Consider the following 22,227-nt stretch of genomic DNA (forward strand, 5'->3'; position numbering starts at 1 on the left):
TTTTTTCTGTTGTTTCTGGCTTTTTAAAAGAAAGGATCTACTCCACGTGTAACGCAGCAATAGAAGGCCTGCGTCACATGTCATTATATTTAATCTTCACAGCACTCCTTTTAAAGGACCTCACTGACCTCGTTTTGAGTCGGGGAAATTGAGGCTGAGAGAGAACTTATACTTGGAAAAATAATCTCTCGCTAACGAGAGTATTTAAAACCTCGTAAGAAGATGTTGACGAGGTGAGCCTCGGCAAGAAGACAGAGTACAACAGTGACTCAGAGAAGCCGAAAAACATTAAAGTGCTCCAAGAAAGATAATGTGGAAAGAGCTTACAGGTGCGTCAAGCCCGGGCTGGCAAAGTGGAATGTTATCAACAATTGGCGGTAGGACCATGCCAAGAAGGTGGTTTCCCGCCTAATAGCCAGTTTTTCTAGTATCCTTTGGCAGATTCAGGGACTCTTCATTCCCCACTTAAGCACGGGACGGCTTGCAGTTTTGCAAACTAAACTCATGCAAACAGACCTTAATTAGCCAAACTTTGTGGCAGCTCCACACTATCTACCTACGGGCTTAGAACTACAATAAATGTATTTACCATAATACCAATACCCATGTCACTTAACAACCAAGGCTTTAGGTTGGAAAAGGAAAGTCCCAAGAGATATCAGCATTTTTATCAAATTATGCAAATGTTCTGGTCTTGATTCAAATTCCTGAGTGAAGCACATATATAAACACCCTTCTGTGCCACCACCGTCTCACTGTAGCATCTGCAAACATGGGGCCAGGTCTGAAGGTCCTTCTGTTCCTCACCCTGCATCTCCTGCAGGCTGTGAAAGGCTCCATGGTCCATCTCAACAACAATGGATACGAGGGTGTGGTCATTGCAATTAACCCCAGTGTGCCCGAGGATGAAAGACTCATCCCAAGCATAAAGGTAAGAAGGGTTTTCATTAACTGCATGTTTTCAGGTCAATAATTCTGTTGCCTGCACATCTGAACTCACACACACACACACACACACACACACACACACACACACGGTTTTACCCTCCCAAAGGGCGCTTTGACCGTCTTCAACATGTCTGCAGTATTATCTACAGTCAAGATGAAGATCTGCTTACCTTTGTATTTTTATTATACATTAAAATCAGTGTCCAAGCTGTTAATAATGTATTAACTAGGTAAGGTAACAGACTTCAGAGCAGGTGGAGAAGAGTTCTCCTCCTTTATCTAATAACGGTGGTTTACGCAGTCTATACAGTGAATGTACACATTAGCTCCAGCAGCTTGTCCTGCACACTCCCCGGGTTGCTCCTACAAGCTCAACTTTGGAGAACTGAAAATCCTTACCCGTCTTACCTTAAAGGAAAACTTACACATGCTTAAGGTTGACGCGTTCCTAATTGCATTTGTTTAATAAAAATGTTTGTGTAATGTAGACTTGGTCCTTAGGTCCTTGCAACATCGCCATGCAGTGCTTAGGAGCAGAAGGCTTGGTTCCTCTCTCAATGGAATGGCTTGTTTGTAGGATTGTAGCAACTAGCAAACCAGCCCTATTTATCTTTACTATTTAGAGAAAGTGAGGGTTATGGGAGGAATGGGGAAAGAGTGTAGACTCATTCATATATCAAGTTTTCAAAAAATATGGTTTTTTAAATAATCTGGTCATTTATTTACATACTCCACTTGGGCAATAACTCAATATAAGACAAAAGCAATTCTGATTAACATAGAATACAATAATTACCAGACTTTAAGCTCTCTGTTGGTTTAAACAATGCAATTGCAAAAACAAAAAAATGATTGAATACACAACCTGCCTATAGACCTCTGACCTTAATCACTTTCATACCCACCCAGAGACTGCAGTCCCGTCTCCCGTCTAACTGCCAACTGGAGGGGTGGGCAGGTCAAGATCAGGGTTAGCTTTGGGCATGTGGAAATGGGTTTACAGATTGAAGAGATTCAGTCAAACATATCCCACGTCTTCGGTTACTCTGTGCAGACGTATTTGAGGAAGAGGAGCCCCGTTTCCTTCTTCTGGTTTGGGTGTAGACATTTATGCTGTTTGTTTTGAGACTGTCACCACAATGCACCTTTCATTTTGTCAGGAAATGGTAACTCAAGCCTCCACCTACCTGTTTGAAGCCAGCCAAAGAAGAGTTTATTTCAGGAACATAAGCATATTAGTCCCGATGACCTGGAAATCAAAATCTGAGTATTTAGTGCCAAAACGAGAATCATATCACAAAGTAGGTTTCCTGTTCAGCTTCTAAACTGCTTCTTGTGCCTTTTCCAAATGAATAGTTACAAGGATTGATAATTATTAATCATTGTTAGTAATTTGTATTATAGCGTTTTGTTGTTTGTGTGTGTGTGTGTGTGTGTGATCATGTAGGAGTAAGAGGTTAATATTGAATGGTTTCCTCTATTTGCTTTTGACCTTTAACTTTTTAAGACAAGGACTGTTAGTAAACCTGAGAGTCATCAACTTGGCTTGGCTATCTAGAGAACAATCTGCAGTAGTCTGCCCATTTCTACCGCTTCGCCACTGGGGTTACAAACACACGTCACCATACCCAGCTTTTGAGTGAGTGTTGGGACTGAAACTCACATTCTTGTGCATAACCAGAAAGCACTTAACCCACAGAGCCCTCTACTCAGCCTCAGCTTTTATCAGTTAAGTGAGACAGTCCTTGTTTGTAAAATCCCCTGATTCTAACTCTCCTGGAATCTGACTGGGTTTGTTGTTCTGCACTTTAGGCAGACGTCATAGTTGCTGACCCTCATCTGAAATATGGAAACGATCCCTACACCCTTCAGTATGGACAGTGTGGGGACAGAGGACAGTACATACATTTCACTCCAAGCTTCCTACTCACTGATAACTTGCGTACCTATGGACCCCGAGGTAGAAATAGCTATTTTATACTTCTTATTTCCACTGGGGAAAAGCAAACCACTACCATTAATGTGGATTTCTAAGACTTTAAGAAGATTAAGCCTTAACAACTGCGTTTGAAATTATGACAGTTATATTCCACCTATTTGTGTACTCAAATTTATAGATAAAATGGGTCACTTGTTGTAACTAGCATATTCAAATTTTTGAGCTATTAAAAATTATCAATTTCTTAGAGCTTGTAACAATTTTAACTTGGGAAACAGACAAAGCAGTTGAAGATAGAAGGAAACTGTATTCATATATTTTAACTTCAGTTTTGTAGATGACAGTCTTCTCTCTCAGGCAGAGTCTTTGTCCACGAGTGGGCCCATCTCCGGTGGGGAGTATTTGACGAGTATAACATGGACCGGCCTTTCTACGTGTCTGGAAAGAAAACTATGGAAGCAACAAGGTATCCCTGTGAATTATCTGATTCTACAACTTCCTGCCCGAGGGTCTTCAGCTGTCTGTAATGGGCAGTGCAGGTGGCTGGGAGTTCAGACAGTTCATCACAATATTCAAACTGTACCATTTTGTATTAATACATATTCGGTTAATTCTGGTGTCCCCACCTTGGAATGAAGATATTCAGATATAGGGACCTAACACAATACTCACTGGAATTTTACAAACATTGTCTACTGGTAGCAGAAAAATGAATAGGTGAGCCCAAAAACATCAACAAATTGCAACCCAAACCTACTGACATTTTCAACATTATTTTACACTTTGATTTCTTCACGTGTATTTTATATTAATTCTATATAGAAAGAAGACACGTGACACTTGTCTTTTCCTTCTTTACCTTCTCTTATGCCCTGCCTCTCTCTCCATTCTATGCCTCTTCTATTATTCTTCTTTCAAAACCTTGTAGGGTACAACTGCTTCATTGAAGCCAACTAAGTTACTAGACAGCTTTGTGATAAATATATTTTACTTTGAAGTTGGTGAGAAATCATGTGCCTCATGAGGATTCGTGAGTACGTTGGTTTTTTTTTAAAGAAATAAAATTCTCAGGGAAAATCTAATCAAACCCTATGTATAAACTGGTAGGTATTTAAGCCTTTAAACTAAAAGTGACAGACACTTAGTATATTGAGAAAAGTATTGAGAAAAATAGAAGTTGATGTCAAGAGGCAGCCAGTCTTTGAAAGAACATCTATCAGATGAAGTAGAGTTCTAGAAAACACCTGCCCCGCCCCCACCCCTGTTCCCGCATGGTGTGTGGTCTGCAGAGCTGCCTGGACCTGTGCACAAAGGCTCAGCTGAGAGCAACCCTGGTCTCCGATTCCCAGGAAACTCTCTCTAGATACTTCTGCTCCTCCCGTTTGAAGTCCAGTCGATTGGCAATGCTGGGAAAAGCTCCCAGGCACCAGGTGTGGGCCTCTCTGGCTTCATCTTTTTTTTTTTTTAATCGCCTAGTATTGATCCTGGCATAAACGCAAAACTAAACAAAGAATTATCAAACAATAAATGCTTTGCAAACTAAGGAGTTTCCCTAAAACCAATCATTAAAAGAGGTATATCCCCGAGTTCCTATAACATGCCAGAAACTAGCATTCCATGATATGTAAATTTGGGGCTAGCCCTAAAGCTAACTCTCTTTGGAAGTTATCTGCCGTTTCATTATCCTTGAAATAGAACGATTCTATGGAAGAGAACTAACAATACAAAGTTTAAAAATGGAAAGAGATTCTCATAGAAATGGAAATTCTTTACTTGTGCTCTTCTGCCTCTTCCCATGCCTTCCCAGGGCCTTGACAATTACCTTTATCATGCATGAAGTCCAAAGGGTTTGATTTAATTACTTTCACTTCTTCCTGCAGTGGAGGTCAAAAGGTAACGTGAAGCACTATAAAGTCAAAGCCGTGTGCCATCATATATGGGAATTTAAGAGAATTTTAAGCATAATTTTGACTCACCACATTCCACCAAAAATAATTCTTACCTTTTAGTCAAGAATTTTTAAGTAACTCTTAGTCTCTTTCACCTTTACAACATTATCATAATACAGTAAATGCTATCTTTAGCTCAAAGTAACAACGATAAGGAATATGAACTAAAAACTGCTATTCTTAAATGCTGTTGCATGTAGTTTTAAAAGCTTGCTAGCACCGTGCCTAGGAGCTGCCGTGCCACCAGCCCGCTCCTCCCTTTTGTTCTACCTGGCTTAGCTCTGGGATTAGTCACAACTAGCCCTAATCCAGCTTCCCTTTGAATCTGAGGATGAAAGACACTCAGTTTTGTTACCTTAACTGCTAAGTACAATTGCTGGGTGCAAATACCTCTGCCTGGAAATGTGTGCCCCTTCCAATTTATTATCTCCGTCTCTCCTTCTGCCCTGAACTAGTTAGCCCCTGCCAAACATCTTTGGCAACCCACCTATAGCGAAGGCGGAAGGCCCCCGAGTTCTTATGTGGTTGCTGCGTCCCTTTTCCTCCAAAGCATGGCAGAAACGCCTCTTCTTTCCTTCCTTGTGTCGCCTTTTCTTCTTGGGACCCAGAAGTCCCACCTGTACCTTCCGCCCAACAATTGTCTCCCAGCTTCCTTTATTGACAAATCAAGAGCCAATAGGGGAACTAGACCTTATTATCAGAACTTCCCCTCACACCCAACAAGGAATATGTCTCAGTCTATAAAATACTTGCCTCACAAGCATGAGAACCTAAGAATGATGCCCAGAATTCACAAAAAAAAATGTTGACACGGTGGTACATGTTTATGACCCCAGCACTTGGGAGGGGGAGAAAGGAAGATTCCAGGGGTGGAGGAGTTAGTCTAACCCAATCGGTGAGTTCCAGGCCGAGGAGACACCCTGCCTCAAAGGAGGTAATTGGAATGATTGCGGATAACAGCCGACATTGCCCAATGTCTTGTATGTGTACACACATACAAGAAGCACATAGACAAAACATATACATAAATATTAAAAAATAATAATAAAAGCTCAAAATCACTGTTCCTGTTGAAATCCACATCCAGGATGGGTGCAGCCCTGTATCTACTCTCGTCAAAATGGAGGGCTTGGTAGAGGATGACCAACAGCAGTTGCCACAGAGAGAGATTTTAGGATGCTGATTTGATTCCTAGTACTAAAAAACTTAAGAATTAAAAAAATAATAATATGTGGCGCTGAGGAAGCGGCAATGTGGCAGGGGGCTTGCCGAGCATGCGCAGGCCCTGAAGTCAATGCCTAGCACCGCCAAGGTAATCTAATCCTTTCATCACAGGTGTTCCACAGACATCATTGGCACCAAAGTGGTCCATGAGTGTCAGAAAAACAGCTGCGTGACAAGGGCATGCCGTCGTGACCGGAGGACAGGGCTGTATGAACCCAAATGTATATTTATCCCAGACAAATTTCAGACTTCCAGGACCTCCATCATGTTCATGCAAAACCTCAATTCTGTAAGTACTTTCTGTTTCTTTCCTTGATGCCGCTACAAACATGCAAAATGAATGGGAGAGTATCTACATATAAACAGGATTGTCCGGAGACAAATCCTGTTCAGGATGCACATGACACTACCTCTGTATTTGAAAAGAAAAAAAGGTGACCCCTTATAATTTATTACAATATCATGTTTTAATTGATTTTTTTTCAGGTGGTTGAATTTTGCACAGAAAAAACCCACAATACAGAAGCCCCAAACCTACAAAACAAAATGTGCGATCACAGAAGCACGTGGGACATAATCAAGGCCTCTGCGGACTTTCAGAAGACCTCTCCCATGACAGGAACAGAAGCCCCTCCTCCGCCTACATTTTCATTGCTCAGATCCAGACAGCGAGTGGTCTGCTTGGTGCTGGATAAATCCGGAAGCATGAGCTCAGTAAGACTAACTATATGCTGGATTTCTTAAATTGAATATTTAAGCTAAATATAGAATCATAATTTATTCTGTTAGTTATATATATAAACTATATATATTCTATGTATATTCATGATTAAATATATATATACATGTGTGTATGGGATGGGGAGATATATATATATATATATATATCAGAAAAATCTACCCAACAATTTTATGTAAATAAGTACCTAGAATAAGTTTGAAAAACCAAGTTATTGAGCCTGGCAGTGGTGGTACATGCCTTTAATCTCAGGACTTGGAAGGTAGAGGCAGGTTCATCTATGAGTTAGAGGACAGCCTAGTCTACAGAATTAGTTCAAAGACAGCCAAGACTACACAGAGAAACCTTGTCTCAAAAAAAAAAAAGTTTTGTTGTTATTTTATTGGATTAAAGGACATTTTTGCTCTTTTCAGTTCTTGCTAGAAAAAAAGTACAACAAAAGGAAAAAATTTACAATTTCACCATTCAGTATTTCATTTGTTTTATTTATATTACTGCATTTGCTTTTCCTCTCCAAAACTATTATACTTTAGATGTTTTGTAATCAAACTTTTATAGAATATATCATAAGCACTCCTCATCAAAAAGAGAAAGAAAAAATTATTTCATGAAAAAATATTGAGTGTGTATGTGTGTGCGCTCACATGTGGAGGAGGGGCAATTGAACCCAGAGCTTTGTAAATACTAGACATGCATTCTGACACTAAATTTTTTTTTTTTTTTTTTGTCTGTTGTGTTTTTGAGACCCAGTCATGATACGGAGCCATGTCCTTAATGTCACCCGGAAAGGTCTCAATCTTGTGTCCTTCCATCTGTCTCAGGCCCACAGGTGCTGGGATTCCAGGCACGTGGGCCCATCTCCATGCCATACATTGTAAAATACTTGACACAATTTCCTATATGTACGTAGTATACTTCTAATATATAAAACCCCACTGCCCTGTCTTACTTCTCCCTCCAACTTAGCAGTTAGATCTACAACTCTGAGAAGGGTATTGTAGTAATGACTCGCTGAGTATAGAAAGCACAGGCTATTCATTATTGGCAACCTGTCGAGAAAGATGAATCCCCTTCCCGGGCAGCCATGAACTGCCCAGAGCTCCTCTTGCCCTCCCCCGTCCACACAGGAATGGTGTGCAGGTAACCAGAGCTGAGTTCCGAGTGCAGAGACCACGTCATATCCAGAAGAGGGCGCCTCACACCCCCAGCTCTAACGCTCTTTCCCCCTCCTTTCCTGCCCTGTTTCCTGGACTGGGGAGAAGGCAGGAGATAGTGTTTCATTTATTCTCAGCTCTTTGACCAGTTATGAGTCTGAATTAACCACTACCCACTGAAAAAAGAAGCTTCTGCGAATGCCCCAGAAACTAAGACCCTGAGGCGGCACTAATCTATGGGTATAAACATATTTCTAAATGTAAGTATTTGATAACATGCACACTTGGCAAATCCCGGGCTTCTGACCATTATTGCAGTGTGAGGCATACATTCCCTCTTGCAGAGGGGGTCTCATATCCGATCAAAAAGCAGTTGATTACACATTAGCAGTATTGTGACCATTACACCAGCAGACACACTTTGTCCCGCAGGTGGGCATTGTAGCAGCCAGGGTCCGCCATCTATGGCTTTTTATTTCCAGAGGCCTATATAGCTCCTTCTGGCAGTATGAAAGCTATCCATCAGGGAAGATGACCCTTGCTTCTCTCCGGCTTGAGTTCTCCGTATTCACAGCCTAAGTGTGTTGCCTGACTGTCTAGTTCTGGCGTGGGGAGCAACCAAACGTAATGATAGTGATCTATATTGCTTGGGGACCCTTGGAGCCTCCTTGGTCAGCAGCTCATAAGGAAGTATCTCACACTTGACACTGAAGTTATTGTTTAATAACATAGGTTTTCTGGAAGCGCCAGTAGTCCATCAAGAGCACAGAAACAATCTTTAATGGTTATATTATATAAACAGTGTTCCATAATCTTCTCAAATCATTCTTTATTAATGGATATTTTGGAGATATTTACCATGTTACTTTTTAAAAATATATTCCAATGAGCATCTTTTTATGCACTTTAAAGATAACTTCCTCCGCTGAAACTTCCAAATAGTTAACGGTTGGATAATACCGCATAAACTTTGAAGGCTTCATGACTATGACAACTAACATTTAGACATCTTAAACTTTTTAATCAGATGAAAGAGTTAGTTTTTTTTTTAATGTCCATTATTACCATGTCCTATAGCCCATGGATGACTTTGTCGTTCATTAATCTGTCGAGGTTTGAAGAGACTCTGCTGCTTTTCACACGTCTTTCTCTTACAGGAGGACCGTCTTATCCGGATGAATCAAGCAGCCCAACTGTACTTAACTCAAATTATCGAAAAGAAATCTATGGTGGGATTAGTCACCTTTGACAGCGTTGCCCAAATCCAAAATCTCCTAATAAAAATAACCAATAGTAGTGACTGCGAAAAGATCACCGCAAGCCTCCCTCAACGTGCTTTTGGTGGGACTTCAATCTGCACAGGACTCGAAGCAGGATTTCAGGTAGTCTTTTAAATTTAATATAACTTGCCTTTTGCTTATTGGTTTCCATCCTATCCGTCTACCTTTGAACAGGGTCGTGAATTCAGCGTTCGCTCATTTAATAGCATTCTGATCTGAATGAGCCGAAGCATTTCTGAAAGAAAAAAAAAAGTAGCTTCATTAACTGTTATTTACACATATCAGTGTGATGAAATCCTGAGATGCTAATCGGCACTCGGGAGTGGAGAGGGCAAACTCTCCTTGAGCAAATGGTTATCAAAGCCTCTTTGAGGAACTACCCATTTCTCTGGGATCTCATCGATAGATACAATTTGTGTGGACAGAAGACAGTGCCACTGAACGGATAGAAAGACGTTTGTAACAACTCTATAGTATGGATAAAAGTCGTAGCACACTAATTTAAATCGGAGGCAGCTCCAGAAGCAACCATCAACAAGCACAGGTGCACATACAATGAAATCACGACGGTGGACCTGAAAACGCAGGCTTCCTTTTGAGCACTGTACTGAGAGGTTACCGTATCGGTCTGATTCTCTCCCACCACAAGTCAGCCTCCACTTTCGTGTAGTTATGGTCATGTTTTGAGGCAGTGAATCGGAAGACCATTCTGTTGCTCATCCTCCCTCTGTGGAAGTCATCCCTGCTACCCTATGCAGACCATTGATTCACACTATCCCTTAGCTTCCTTCGTGGCACCCATGTCAAAAACCAGATGGGTTTTTTTAAACCTGAGGTGCTCACTCTACTGTGTATTGTCTAAAGAATCTTGTGAAAGTAGCTCAATATTGAAAACCTGTTTCCTGAACCCAGATGACATGGTTATTAATAGTGTTTACCACATTTAACTGTGGTAATTATATAAGTAATCTTCACAAAGGTTTGCTAGTTTGAAAATAATTGTCATATGTCTATTCGGTTCTAAAATGTGTGTAAAACAAATAGCTTTCACTTGATGAAATCATCTTGAGACATAAATGTACTACTTTCACAATCAAGAAGTAGCTGAATGTTGGCTGTACAGTACGTTACTGTCTGAGCTAAATGCTGTAGACGTAGGATCTTATATCCTTTTGGGAGTTGGGTAACATTATTGAAGCCATTCTGAACAAAATGAGGCTGAAATTTGGAATAATGAAATCTATCCATCATAAGACAAGTGCCAAATCTAGGATTACCTTATCTCTACAGTCTATAAACTTGATCATTACACTAACAATAAGTGGTGTGTGTGTGTGTGTGTGTTTATGAAAATCTCAGGAAAGACTAAACATAAATTAGAGAACAGAATTTCTTCTCAAGGTACCTAAAACCAAGGTAACGAACACCAAGGTTCTTAACTAATACTTTTGATAGAAGTCAGAAAAATATGAAAACCAATTACAACTGAAAATATATCAACTTCTTCCTTCATGATAAGCCAAATTTGTTTTATTTTGGGGAAATCATAAAATTCTTTAGTAGTAACTAAACAAAAATACATGAAAAAGTCACATATCAAATATAATTCAATCTTGTTTGTCCAACTTTGCTATTCAGACTTTTCAAATGCTATTGAGTCTGAAGCCGTCTGCAACTGTCTGGAAGTCTTGCTTCTCCATCAAGTGTTCTGTGGGGAGATAATAGCAGCTATTTGCATTCATTTTAATTTGTATTCATTTAGTAGCTACTGTATGCCAGAAACCATTATTGGAGATTTGTTCTTCCTCAACTGAGTAGCCAACATGTCTATATCCGGAGGATTAAAAGTACTGAGAAGTCTAGAGTTTACTTATTTCCATGTATCAGCTCAGCTAAGAAAGAGAATATAAAAACGTGTGTTCATAAGTTTACTCAGAAGTGTCAGCGTGTAATTAACATCCTGCTTTTCACAGACAATTACCACCAGTGGCCAGAGTACTTCCGGTTCGGAGATCGTCTTGCTGACAGATGGGGAAGATAAGAATATAAGCTTATGCTTTGAGGCAGTCAAACGCAGCGGTGCCATCATCCACACCATCGCCCTGGGGCCTTCTGCTGCCCGAGAGCTGGAGACTTTGTCGGACATGACAGGTACAACTTCGGAACAGAGTTTGGACAGATGTTCGTCAAGTGGGAAGCTTTTTAACACTTCTCTGTCTTAACGTTAGTTTTTCTCTCTTCCTTGACCTTCAACTTCAGTTCCCCCCCCCTTTCTCCGCTTCTTCACGTGACACAGTCTTAAATTATTTAATACCTGCCGCTTTCATTCGTCCGTCACCCACCTTCCTTTCATCACACTAAACAGAAGTTTCTGTCTCCGTGGTTACTCAAATACAAGTCCAGAGTGTCGGCTCAATCCCCAAATACCATTCAACCCCGCAGTAGAGATTTAGACGTCTCATTTTTAGGTGAGGAGGTGGAAATCTGGAGACTACAAATGATTTTCTCAAGACTACAATTAAAACCCCGGTAACGAGCTCAGAACTTCCCGCCAGCCCACTCTGCTCCCATCACCTCACGAGATCTGAATTTGGAATATTTCTGTATAGTCTCTTCCTGTCAAATCTTCCCAACACACCCTTACCCAGCACTCACACGCCCCGGCCAGAATTATTTCCAGGATCTTCCCGTTGGCGTTTCCGACATTTATTAGTTTAGTTAACATGCACTGGTTGGTGTGTTTCTGGCAGCTATTTGTCTAAGTCCTGTCCTTTGTGATTAAGTCTTTCCCAAGTCTTCACACCCAAAAATCTTCTCTCACTTGCATCATTTGTTTTTTGCATTTTGCCCATGTCGTTTCTGTTATAAACTGCCATCCTCTAATAGTCTAGGAATGTTTTGATCCAACTAGGAAATCAGCATCCGCTTCATACGTACTAAGCAATCTTAAGTCTCACCTCTTATAGAACCACTGGGTACTGAGGCCAATTTTACTTTTGCACTTACATTTGCTGATTCACATAAAATAATAAAATTTGCCTTGTTCTTACATTTTCCATTTATCTTTAACTGACCTATTTTGAATAAGATTTTTTTTATTAATATAGGTTTATAGTAAGTTCAGTGATACTCTGAATGTCCATGAGATTCTTAGAAACTCATCTTTTGCAGAGCTTAAAAGGAAATGTTAACTCTAGGCTGGTGAGACAACTCAGTGAGTAAAGATGCTTACCTTCAAGTTCACAGCCTAAGTTCAACTCCTAAACCAACATGGTGACATGTGTGCACACACATGTACACACACACACACACAAAGTGTACATACACACATGCACAAGCACAGGCACACACATACAAATGTAATTTTTATTTAATAATAAAAGAAACATCAAGTGGAGTTTAAATCTCTGATAGCGCATTTGATTTTCCCGTTTAAAACTTCCCTTTAGGAGGGCGTCGCTTTTATGCCGGCAGCAGCACCAGCCTGATTGATGCTTTCAGTGGGATTTTGTCTACAGGTGGCAGCATCTCCCAGCAGGCTCTGCAGGTCAGTACATGGAGAGAGTACTTTGCAATCTTTCCTCACAGTTACAATAAATTCCTACTATGTTTCTTATTACCTGTTCTTTCTCTAATAAATCATTCTTTTGCCAACAAAAAAATCCTATTATGAAAAACAACATTAGTGAATTTTCTTTTATATGGCATGTAAAATGTGCTTAAATTTCCTCTTGCGTCCTTCTATTAGTTTGACATGGTGTATGTGTCTGTGTGTGTATGTGTGTGTGCGTGTATGTGTCTGTGTGTATGTGTGTGTCTGTGTGTGTGTGTGTGTGTGTGTGTGTCAGAGAGAGAGAGAGAGAGGGAGGGAGAGAGAGGGAGGGGGACAGAGGGAGAGAGGGAGAGAGGGAGAGAGGTAGAGAGAGGGAGAGGGAGAGGGAGAGGGAGAGGGAGAGAGAGAGAGAGAGAGAGAGAGAGAGAGAGAGAGAGAGAGAGAGGAGAAAGAGGAGAAAGAGGAGAAAGAGGAGAAAGAGGAAAAAGATTGGTGGATTGGTGGCTTGAAGAATTTAAAAAATTCTTCATCGTTTAAAGATTTAAAAGATTTAAAAAATCATCATTGCAACTGATTCTTAAATATGAATTTTAAATTACTGTGAACTTCTTAAAGTCTAAACTTCCACTACTTAAAATAATAGATGGGATTTATGTGTTTACTTTTTATTTCTGTTACAGTTGGAGAGCAAAGCCTTCACTATCGGAGCAGGGACATGGATATACGGTACAGTACCTGTGGACAGTACCGTCGGCAATGACACATTCTTTGTTATCACCTGGACGGTACAAAAGCCAGGAATTATTCTTCAAGATCCAAAAAGAAAAAAATATACAACCTCAGATTTCCAAGACGATAAACTAAACATCCGGTCTGCTCGACTTGAAATACCGGGCAGTGCAGAGGTAAGTCTGTTCTTTTCACGGTGTTTTATTAATCCATCCTTGTCCTTAAAAAAAATATAAAGATATGTTACATTATCAGTATTTTAAAACGACAGAATATTTTTTATTAAAAATTAAGTCGAATATGTAAGCATTCAAATCTATATTATCAATCACCTATTAAGATCATTATTGAGGTTAGGAATGTCTCTGCTATTAGAAGGATGCTTGCTTACCACGCATAAGGCCTGGGTTCCATATTCAGCACCCCCAGATTTTATAATTTTGTTTATTTTTCCAAGTAATTGTACATCACAAGTAGCAGGAAAACATTAGCAAAGTTCTCAAAGAGAATTCTTTCAGACAGGTACTTGGAGTTACAGCCTTAAGAGTAACAAGTCTCAGTTGCTAACGGTGACAGTGACCACTCGAGCAAGAAGTCCCACCACGCCACCACTCATGGCTCTCGCTCACATGAGTCAGAGCACAGCCCGGTACCCTAGCCGGATGATTGTGTACGCACGGGTCAGCAAAGGGTTTTTGCCTGTTCTGGGAGCCAATGTCACAGCCATCATAGAAGCTGAAGATGGACATCAAGTCACCCTGGAGCTCTGGGACGACGGGGCAGGTAATGGGAGCCTGTATAGACACCATGAGTTTAAATTCTCCTATAGGATTCTATAACTTAAAAATTAACACTTTAAAAAAAAATACTTACGAACCTATTTGAGTAATATCTTTAAAACTTTTTTACTTGGTTATCTTGACAAAACAAGCCTAGACAAAAGCACTATTTTGATTAAAGTCCATTATCAATTTCATGTTTCCCATGGAACTTGAGAATATGGTTTTTCCATTTTCACTAATGTTAGGACTTTGCATGTGCTTTTTTGTGTCTAGTTATATTTTCTTTGTTCTGGTAAGCTTCTTTTTAAATATTCATTGTATTAACTGTCTGTACTTACAGGCTTTCCATAGGCATATATTACAGATTTAACCACACCCCCTCCTCTACCTCCTCCCCTCTCTCTCCCTCTCCCTCTCCCTCTCTTTTCTCCCCCCCCCCTTCATCATCCTGGTCTCACTTTTACCTTCAGATATTTTATTTATCTAATTAAATTTCAATAGCTACACATGAGAGAAAGATACGTGGGTTTAATGCTAGGTTCTGTCTTCCATTTCACTGGTGCACTTGCTACTTTGTTGCTGTCGTTCTTTAGTATAACTTGTAGGCAGGGTGATGTCACCAGCATTGTTCGCTTTATTCAGGATTGATTTGACTATTCTGGGGCTTTTGTGTTTCCCATGTGGGTTGTACTTTTTTTTTTCTATTCCTGTGAAGAATGCCATTAAACCTTTTATTGGGACTGAATGAATCTGCAGATCTCTCTGGGCTGTGCAGCCATTTTCACAATACTAGTCCGGCTGATGTAAGCATGGAAGCCCTTTCCACCATGTGGTGTCCTTTTCCATTTCCTTCTTCAGTGGTTTAAATTTTTCACTGAAGAAGTCTTTCATGTCCTGGATTAAGGTTACTCCTGGGTAATTCCCAAGGTGTTATAAATAGTGTTGTTCTCCTGGTTTCTTTCTCAGCATGCTCATTACTGGTGTATGGAAAAGCTACCGGCTTTTTAATCAGTAATAATCTCACATCAGATAAGCTTCATTGGTTACAATACTGTCGTCTCACAAAAGTTGGCTGCTAAGTATTTTTTTATGTTGGTTTTATATCTTGCTTCTTTGCTGAATATCTTGATCTATTCTGGGAGGTTTTTTAGATAAGTTTCTATTGTGAAATAAAAATCATGGCTAATGTTAATTAAATGTCTACTACATACTATATTTTCTAAAACAACAGCATTAGCATGTAGTCAGGCTTTGTATCGAAACGGTACGATCTTGTGTTTAAACTGTGCTGTACTCTCTGACAACCTCTTATCACCAATGTGGACAAGCAGCGTCAGTTTTCTTTTTAACTTACTATGTGACTGATTATTTTGCTTCATTATCAAGGTGCTGATACTGTTAAAAATGACGGCATCTACACAAGATATTTTACAGATTATCGTGGAGATGGTAGATACAGCTTAAAAGTGCGTGTCCAGGCAAGAAAAAACAAAGCCAGGCTAAGCTTAAGACAAAAGAGCAAGTCTTTATATATACCCGGCTATGTTGAAAACGGTAAGTGGTATTAAAACAGATATGTACTACCTGCAGATAGATGGATGGATGGATGGATGGATGGATGGATGGAAGATAGATAGATAGATAGATAGATAGATAGATAGATAGATATTGATATATATCAAACACTGAATAGAGTAACATACATGGAAAACCCAAGTATATAATTATGGAATCATCCTTGTGACCTAAAACAATATTCATATCAATGGACCCAGCATAAATGACATTTCCACATATTTTGTTAACGTCTTTCTCAGTTTGTTTCATTTCCAATGAAAAATACATTTCCTGACCTCGTGGAACAAACCCTGTGGTAAATGCTAAAGCTGAGTGAAACATAACTATTGTCGCCACAGAACTCAGTGAAGGTGGTGGGTAACGCGGGGTTGAAAATTCGTTTTAACTTACCACATTTCAAAATGATATTTAAGCAAGCTTCTCTCCCTCTTGTTATTTTAACACTTATCTTATGTGCATTGGTGCTTTGCCTGTGTGTATATCTGAAGCAGTCAGATTCCCTACAAGCGGAACTATAAATAGGGGAGAGCTACCATATGGGTGCTGGGTACCGAACCCGGGTTCTCTGGAAGAACAGCCAGTGCTCTTAACCACTAAGCCAACCGTCCAGTCCTTTCTTCCACTTTTCAGTGTCTGCTGTCAATCTACCTGAGTCCTGAACAGATGTAAGGTCAGCATGAGATAACGAATAGATAATATGAGACTCACAAACACCTGGGGTGTTTTTTTATAGGTAAAATTATACTGAATCCACCCAGACCGGAAGTCCCAGAAGAAGCCACAGAAGCTCCAGTGGAAGACTTCAGCAGAGTAACCTCTGGAGGGTCGTTTACTGTGACTGGAGCGCCCCCTGATGGCGACCACGCTCACGTGTTCCCACCCTGTAAAGTCACAGACCTGGAGGCTGAGTTTACAGGTGATGATCATATTCAACTTACATGGACGGCCCCTGGCAAGGTCCTCGATAAAGGAAGAGGTAAGTCTGATGGTGAATTTTAAAGTTTCTAAATGAAATCGCATTGGCCTTTATTCCTAAAGTTTTCCCAATGTCTCAGTTACAAATAATGTTTATGGAGTGTCTACTATAGGCCGTTATTCATTCATTTTTAAATGTAAAAACTGAAATTACTTCAAAACAAACACTAGCAGCTTTCTGGCACAGTCTTTGCTTCCTAAGAACAATTTTCTAAGTCTTTCTATACTTATGCAAATTCTATTCATTGAGTTTTCAAAAACAATCCAGTTTCTAAGAGCTGCTTTAGCTAAGACCCGATGCGGACTGATTCAAAAGGTAAAGCTTCTCATCACACATCTAAAACATTTTCACATTTCCTGAAAACATAAAAAACAAATCCACGTGGACGGGATATAGCTCAGAGGTAGAGAGCTCACCTAGCATGCAGAAGCCCTGAGTTCAATTCTCAGCGCCACATATAGGTAATAAACAAACAAGCTTATAAAAAAACTAAATCCACACCAAAAGAGGACATGAGATGATTTTCTCTCACATTTCAAAACATAAGAAGGTATTTTCATATCAATATCAACGACTGAGGTAGATTACTAAAGTCGGCATCAGTGTGTTAGCCAACACTCATTTAAGCCTTCTTCTTTCCTTTCCTGATAAAATAATAGTTTTTTAAAAAGTGTTTCAGACAGTCACTAACTACTACTTACTACTTATTAAGTAGCGCTAAACACTTTCATGCACTTGTCATTTATAATTCTCACCATTGGAATAGTGGGCATTCCAAGAGTGGGTTTAGAAAACTAAATATGCTATATATTTAAAAAACTGAAGCTGAGGGAGGGGCTAGGGGGAAGAGTGCTTGCTGCTGTACCAAAGGTTGGACCCCATAAAAACTGGGCGTGCTGGGGCATACCTGTAACCCCACACTGAATTGGGGAACAGAGACAGGCACCTGAGGGAGGGTTGTCACTGCCCAGGTGTAATACCTGGAATACCTGGTTCTGGTTGCAAATGTTTTAATTCAAACCAGAAACTTTAAAAATAGGAAACAGCACCAAGTTCTTGCAATTCAAGCCAAAGATTTTTTTTTTAAGACTGTTTCTTGCAACATGGAAACCAGTGGAGTAAGATAAGCAAAGTCAGCCTCTGGCCTTCGCGTACACACACTGAAACTGGAGATGAGACACATTAAAGAATGATAGAGGGGCTTTAGAGATAGCTCAACAGGCAAGAGCATTGGTTGTCCTTTCAGAGGACCCAGGTTCAATTCCCAGCACCCACAAGGCAGCTGACAATCATCTGGTACTCCATCCCCAAGGGACTCTCCTGTGGCCTCCTTTACACAGGACATGTACATAGTGCTCAGACATACATATATGCAGGCAAAACACCCACGCACGTAATAAAATAAAGTATTAAAAATAAATTCTAAAGAAGAACAGTAGAGTAGAATTAAGGGCTGGTGGAGTTCGGACTAGGTCCTGAGCACACGTTTTGTTAGTGTTCATCCAGCTTCTGTGATCTTTGACTCCTCCTCGTCTGCCCTCCTCCCAGGTCTGTCTCTGAGTGCTCCCCCATTGCTCCTACCTTCAACGTAATAAGAAGTCACAGAAGACACTTATGGTCTTTACTGCATAGGAACATTATGTGATCCCTGTTCTAATCTAAAACTGAATCTCACTCTGGTTTTTTTTTTTTTCTAAGTGGAAATCTGGATTCTGGGTGGAAGGCTGGCTGTGTATCATCTTAGTTAGGGTTTCATTGTTGGGAAGAGACACCATGACCAAGGCAACTCTTATAAAGGACGACATTTAATTGGGGGTGGCTTACAGCTTCAGAGGTTCAGTCCTTTATCATGGAGGGAAGCATGGCATCTTGCAGGCAGACACGGTGCTGGGGGAGCCAAGACTTCTACATCTTGATCCAAAGGCAACTGTGAGAGACTCTCTCCCTCACTGAGTGGAACACAGACATAGGACCTCAAAGCCCATTCCTTCAGTGACACACTTCCTCCAACAAGGTCACACCTATTCCAACAAGGCCACACCTCTTAATAGTGCAGTTTCCCATGGGCCAACCATATTCAAACCACCATGTTCCACTCACTGGCCCTACAGGCTTGTTCAAACATGTGAGTCTATAGGGCCATACTTAGCCTTAGCATAATGCAAAATATATTTTGTCCAACTTCAAAAGTCCCCATAGTCTATAGCAGTCTCAACAATGTTAAAAGTGTAAGGTTCAAAGTCTCTTCTTAGATTCTTGCAATCACTTACCTGTAATCCCCAATAAAATCAAAATCAAAAAGCAGATCGCATACTTCCAACATCACAGGATATATATTAGCATTCCAAACTGTCATAGTCAGGAAACACTGAACCAAAGCAAGACCAAAATCCAGCTGAGCAAACTCCAAACTTTGCATCTCCATGCCTGATGTCAAAGCACTCTTCAGATCTTCAACTCCTTTCATCTTTGTTCACTGCAACAAACTTCTTTCTTGTGAGCTGGTTCCACTCCCTGACAGCAGCTTTCCTCAGCAGATAGCCCATGGCTCTGGCATCTTGAACATCTTGGTGTCTCCAAGGCAACTTCAACTGCACAGCTTCTTGTTCCAGTGTCTAGGATCCACACATGATCTCCTGGGATCCTCCAAAGGGCTTGGGTCACATCTCCAGCTCTGTCCTCCCTCTGTAGCACTCCGGGCTCTGGTTAACTCCACTCCACTGCTGCTGTTGTTCTTGGTGGTCATTCCATGGTACTGGCATCTCCAATATGCTGGGGTCTTCTGCTGCAACTAGGCCTCACCAATAGCCTCTCATAGCCTCTCTTCCTGGTGGCAAACTTCACCTTCTTTGCATGACCTCTTCAGGCCTTGGCTGTCAACTGCAACTGAGACTGCACCTTCACCAATGGCCTTTCCTGGCCTCTCACAGTGCCAAGCCTCAGCTGCTCTTCATGACCCCTTCATGCCTTCAAAACCAGTACCACCAGGTGACTCTCACACATTACCAAGTCCGGCTACCAGTGAGATGTCCATCTCTGGAACACAACTTCTTTGTGTTCTCAGAAAATACTTCCTACAGTTCAAATAACCCTCAACACCACTGTCTTCCATGCTTCTACTAGAATGGCCCAGGAAGCCCCACTTAAAGCTCACCACTGCTTTCTACAGTTCTAAAATCCACATTCCTCCAAACAAAAGCATGGTCGGGCCTATCATATAGCAATTCCCCACTCTTGGTACCAACTTCTATCTTAGTTAGGATTTCATTGTTGTGAAGAGACATCATGACCAAAGCAACCCTTATAAAGAAGAACATTTAACTGGGGCTGGCTTATAGCTTCAGAAGTTCAGTCCATTATCATGAAGGGAAGCATGGCAGCTTGCAGGCAGACATGGTGCTGGAGAATCCAAGACTTCTACATCTTGATTCACATTTAATTGGGGCTGGCTCACAGGTTCAGAGGTTCAGTCCAGTATCATCAAGGCAGGAGCACGGCAGCATGCAGGTAGGCATGGCACTGCAAGTCCTAAGAGTTCTATGTCTTGTCCCGAAGGCAAACAGGAGAAGACTGAATCTCTCAGGCAGCTAGGACGAAGGTCTCAAAGCTCAACCCCCCACAGTGACACACTTCCTCCAACAAGGCCACGCCTACTCCAACAAGGCCACACCTCCTAATAGTGTCATTTCCCAAGGGTTAAACCTATTCAAACGACCACATATATGATACTGAATTAAGCTTTTCTGTGATTTTTAAAACTGGACATTTTGTTTTTCAATAACTGTTCATATACTGTTTTTAAACTCAGTGAGATGGGATAACCAGACACAAACGGTACCTGGGCTCTCAGTCTAAAGCTCATATGCCTGCTCGGAACTCCACACAGGCGCAGTGCAGAGGCAGAGAACCGTCCTCAGGACGCTAACGAACATGATGTCTCTCTCTTCCAGCATATAGATACATCATCAGGATGAGCCAGCATCCTCCGGATCGCCAAGGAAATTTTAACTACGCTACTTTAGTGAATACTTCCGGTCTGATACCTAAAGAGGCTGGCTCAAACGAAATATTTAAGTTCAAACCAGAAACTTTTAAAATAGAAAATGGCACCCAGCTCTACATTGCAATTCAGGCCAAAAATGAAGCAGGTCTCACCTCCAAGATCTCCAACATCGCACAGGCTGTCAAGTTTATTCCTGATCTGAGTACCCAAATGGCTGTACCCAATTTGACAGTTTTTGTATTTGTAGCAATCTTATTCATATTTTTAAACTAGAAATTGCAGTAGAACTAAAATCCAACCTTTGAATTCAAATTTACTCTCCTTGTTGTCTACAACTCTCTGTAACATAAAAGTAAATGTTCAATATTGTAAATTTCCTGTTTGAGTCTATGAATGTGATCGCTGATGACAGAGGAAGTTTTTATTGTGACAGGAGAGAAGCAGAAGGGTCAAGTGTACACAGGATGGAACGGGCCTTTACATGCTCCCTTCCCCAGGAATAAACAGAAAGGTTGTCTGGCCTTAGCAGGATCCCAGCACTCGGGAGACTAGGCAGGAAGATTACACTTTCAGGGCCAATCTAAGCTATAGAGACCCTGACTCCAAAGCAGACAAACAAATAAATAAAAAGAGAAAGATGAAAAATCCCTCATACAAAACGACCGTGTGAGCCCTCCCTCCCCTCCCCTCTGCCACCCCTTCTTTTGTCCATCTGTTGCTCTCCTTCTCACACTTGGGCCTGTGTCATTCATGTTACACCTATATTTACAGAGAGACAATAACAAATGCCACCACTGGCTAATTCCGAGTATTTGAGTTCCTGGTTACTCTCATCCTTGTGCATTTCTGCACTGTTTGAATATTTTAATGACCATGCATTGTATCCATTAAGTCAGTATTTTTCTTAAAATCCAAAAATCATACAAGCCAGAAACGTTATGTGTGTGTAGGCATGTGTACACACATGTTCATCTAAGACACATCCATGTTAGACAAACCTAAACACAGACAGAAACTGAAAACACACACAGTAGAAAAAGATGCAAATGTGAAGTCAACACTTCCCCCCACCCTTTCTTCTCCAGCATCCCCACAGACTTGCAGAAGCCACACACACACTGGAGAGTCGGCTCGGGACCACGGTTCAGTTCTCAGTGGTCCAGGGTGGGAAGTAACTGTGGGAAGCTACCGTGTCCGTAGCTCTGGTGCACTTCTCTTCTGGCTTCTGAGTGCATCAGGCACACAAGTGGTCCATGAGCATACGTGCAGGCAAAACACTCAAATACAGGTTTGAAAACAAAATCCTTCTATAGCATATAACAGACAGATACTCTCATCTGCTATTGTTCCTTGTTAATATATAGTAAAATTCA

The 22,227-nt window shown here is 40.9% G+C and overlaps 1 protein-coding gene across 1 annotated transcript; it reads left to right on the forward strand.

Moving 5' to 3' along the window:
• Positions 1-772: 772 nt before the first annotated feature.
• Positions 773-21,127, forward strand: LOC114639378 (calcium-activated chloride channel regulator 3A-1-like). The gene is made up of 14 exons (XM_028788125.1): positions 773-931; positions 2,109-2,249; positions 2,761-2,908; positions 3,245-3,353; positions 6,172-6,349; positions 6,547-6,774; positions 9,111-9,335; positions 11,207-11,384; positions 12,683-12,780; positions 13,467-13,691; positions 14,034-14,298; positions 15,684-15,851; positions 16,609-16,851; positions 20,802-21,127. The coding sequence occupies exons 1-14, from the start codon at positions 773-775 to the stop codon at positions 21,125-21,127; spliced, it is 2,691 nt and encodes an 896-aa protein (XP_028643958.1).
• Positions 21,128-22,227: the final 1,100 nt, after the last annotated feature.

Source organism: Grammomys surdaster, unplaced genomic scaffold (genome assembly GCF_004785775.1).
Source record: "Grammomys surdaster isolate TR1022 unplaced genomic scaffold, NIH_TR_1.0 125702, whole genome shotgun sequence".
Classification (NCBI taxonomy): domain Eukaryota; kingdom Metazoa; phylum Chordata; class Mammalia; order Rodentia; family Muridae; genus Grammomys; species Grammomys surdaster.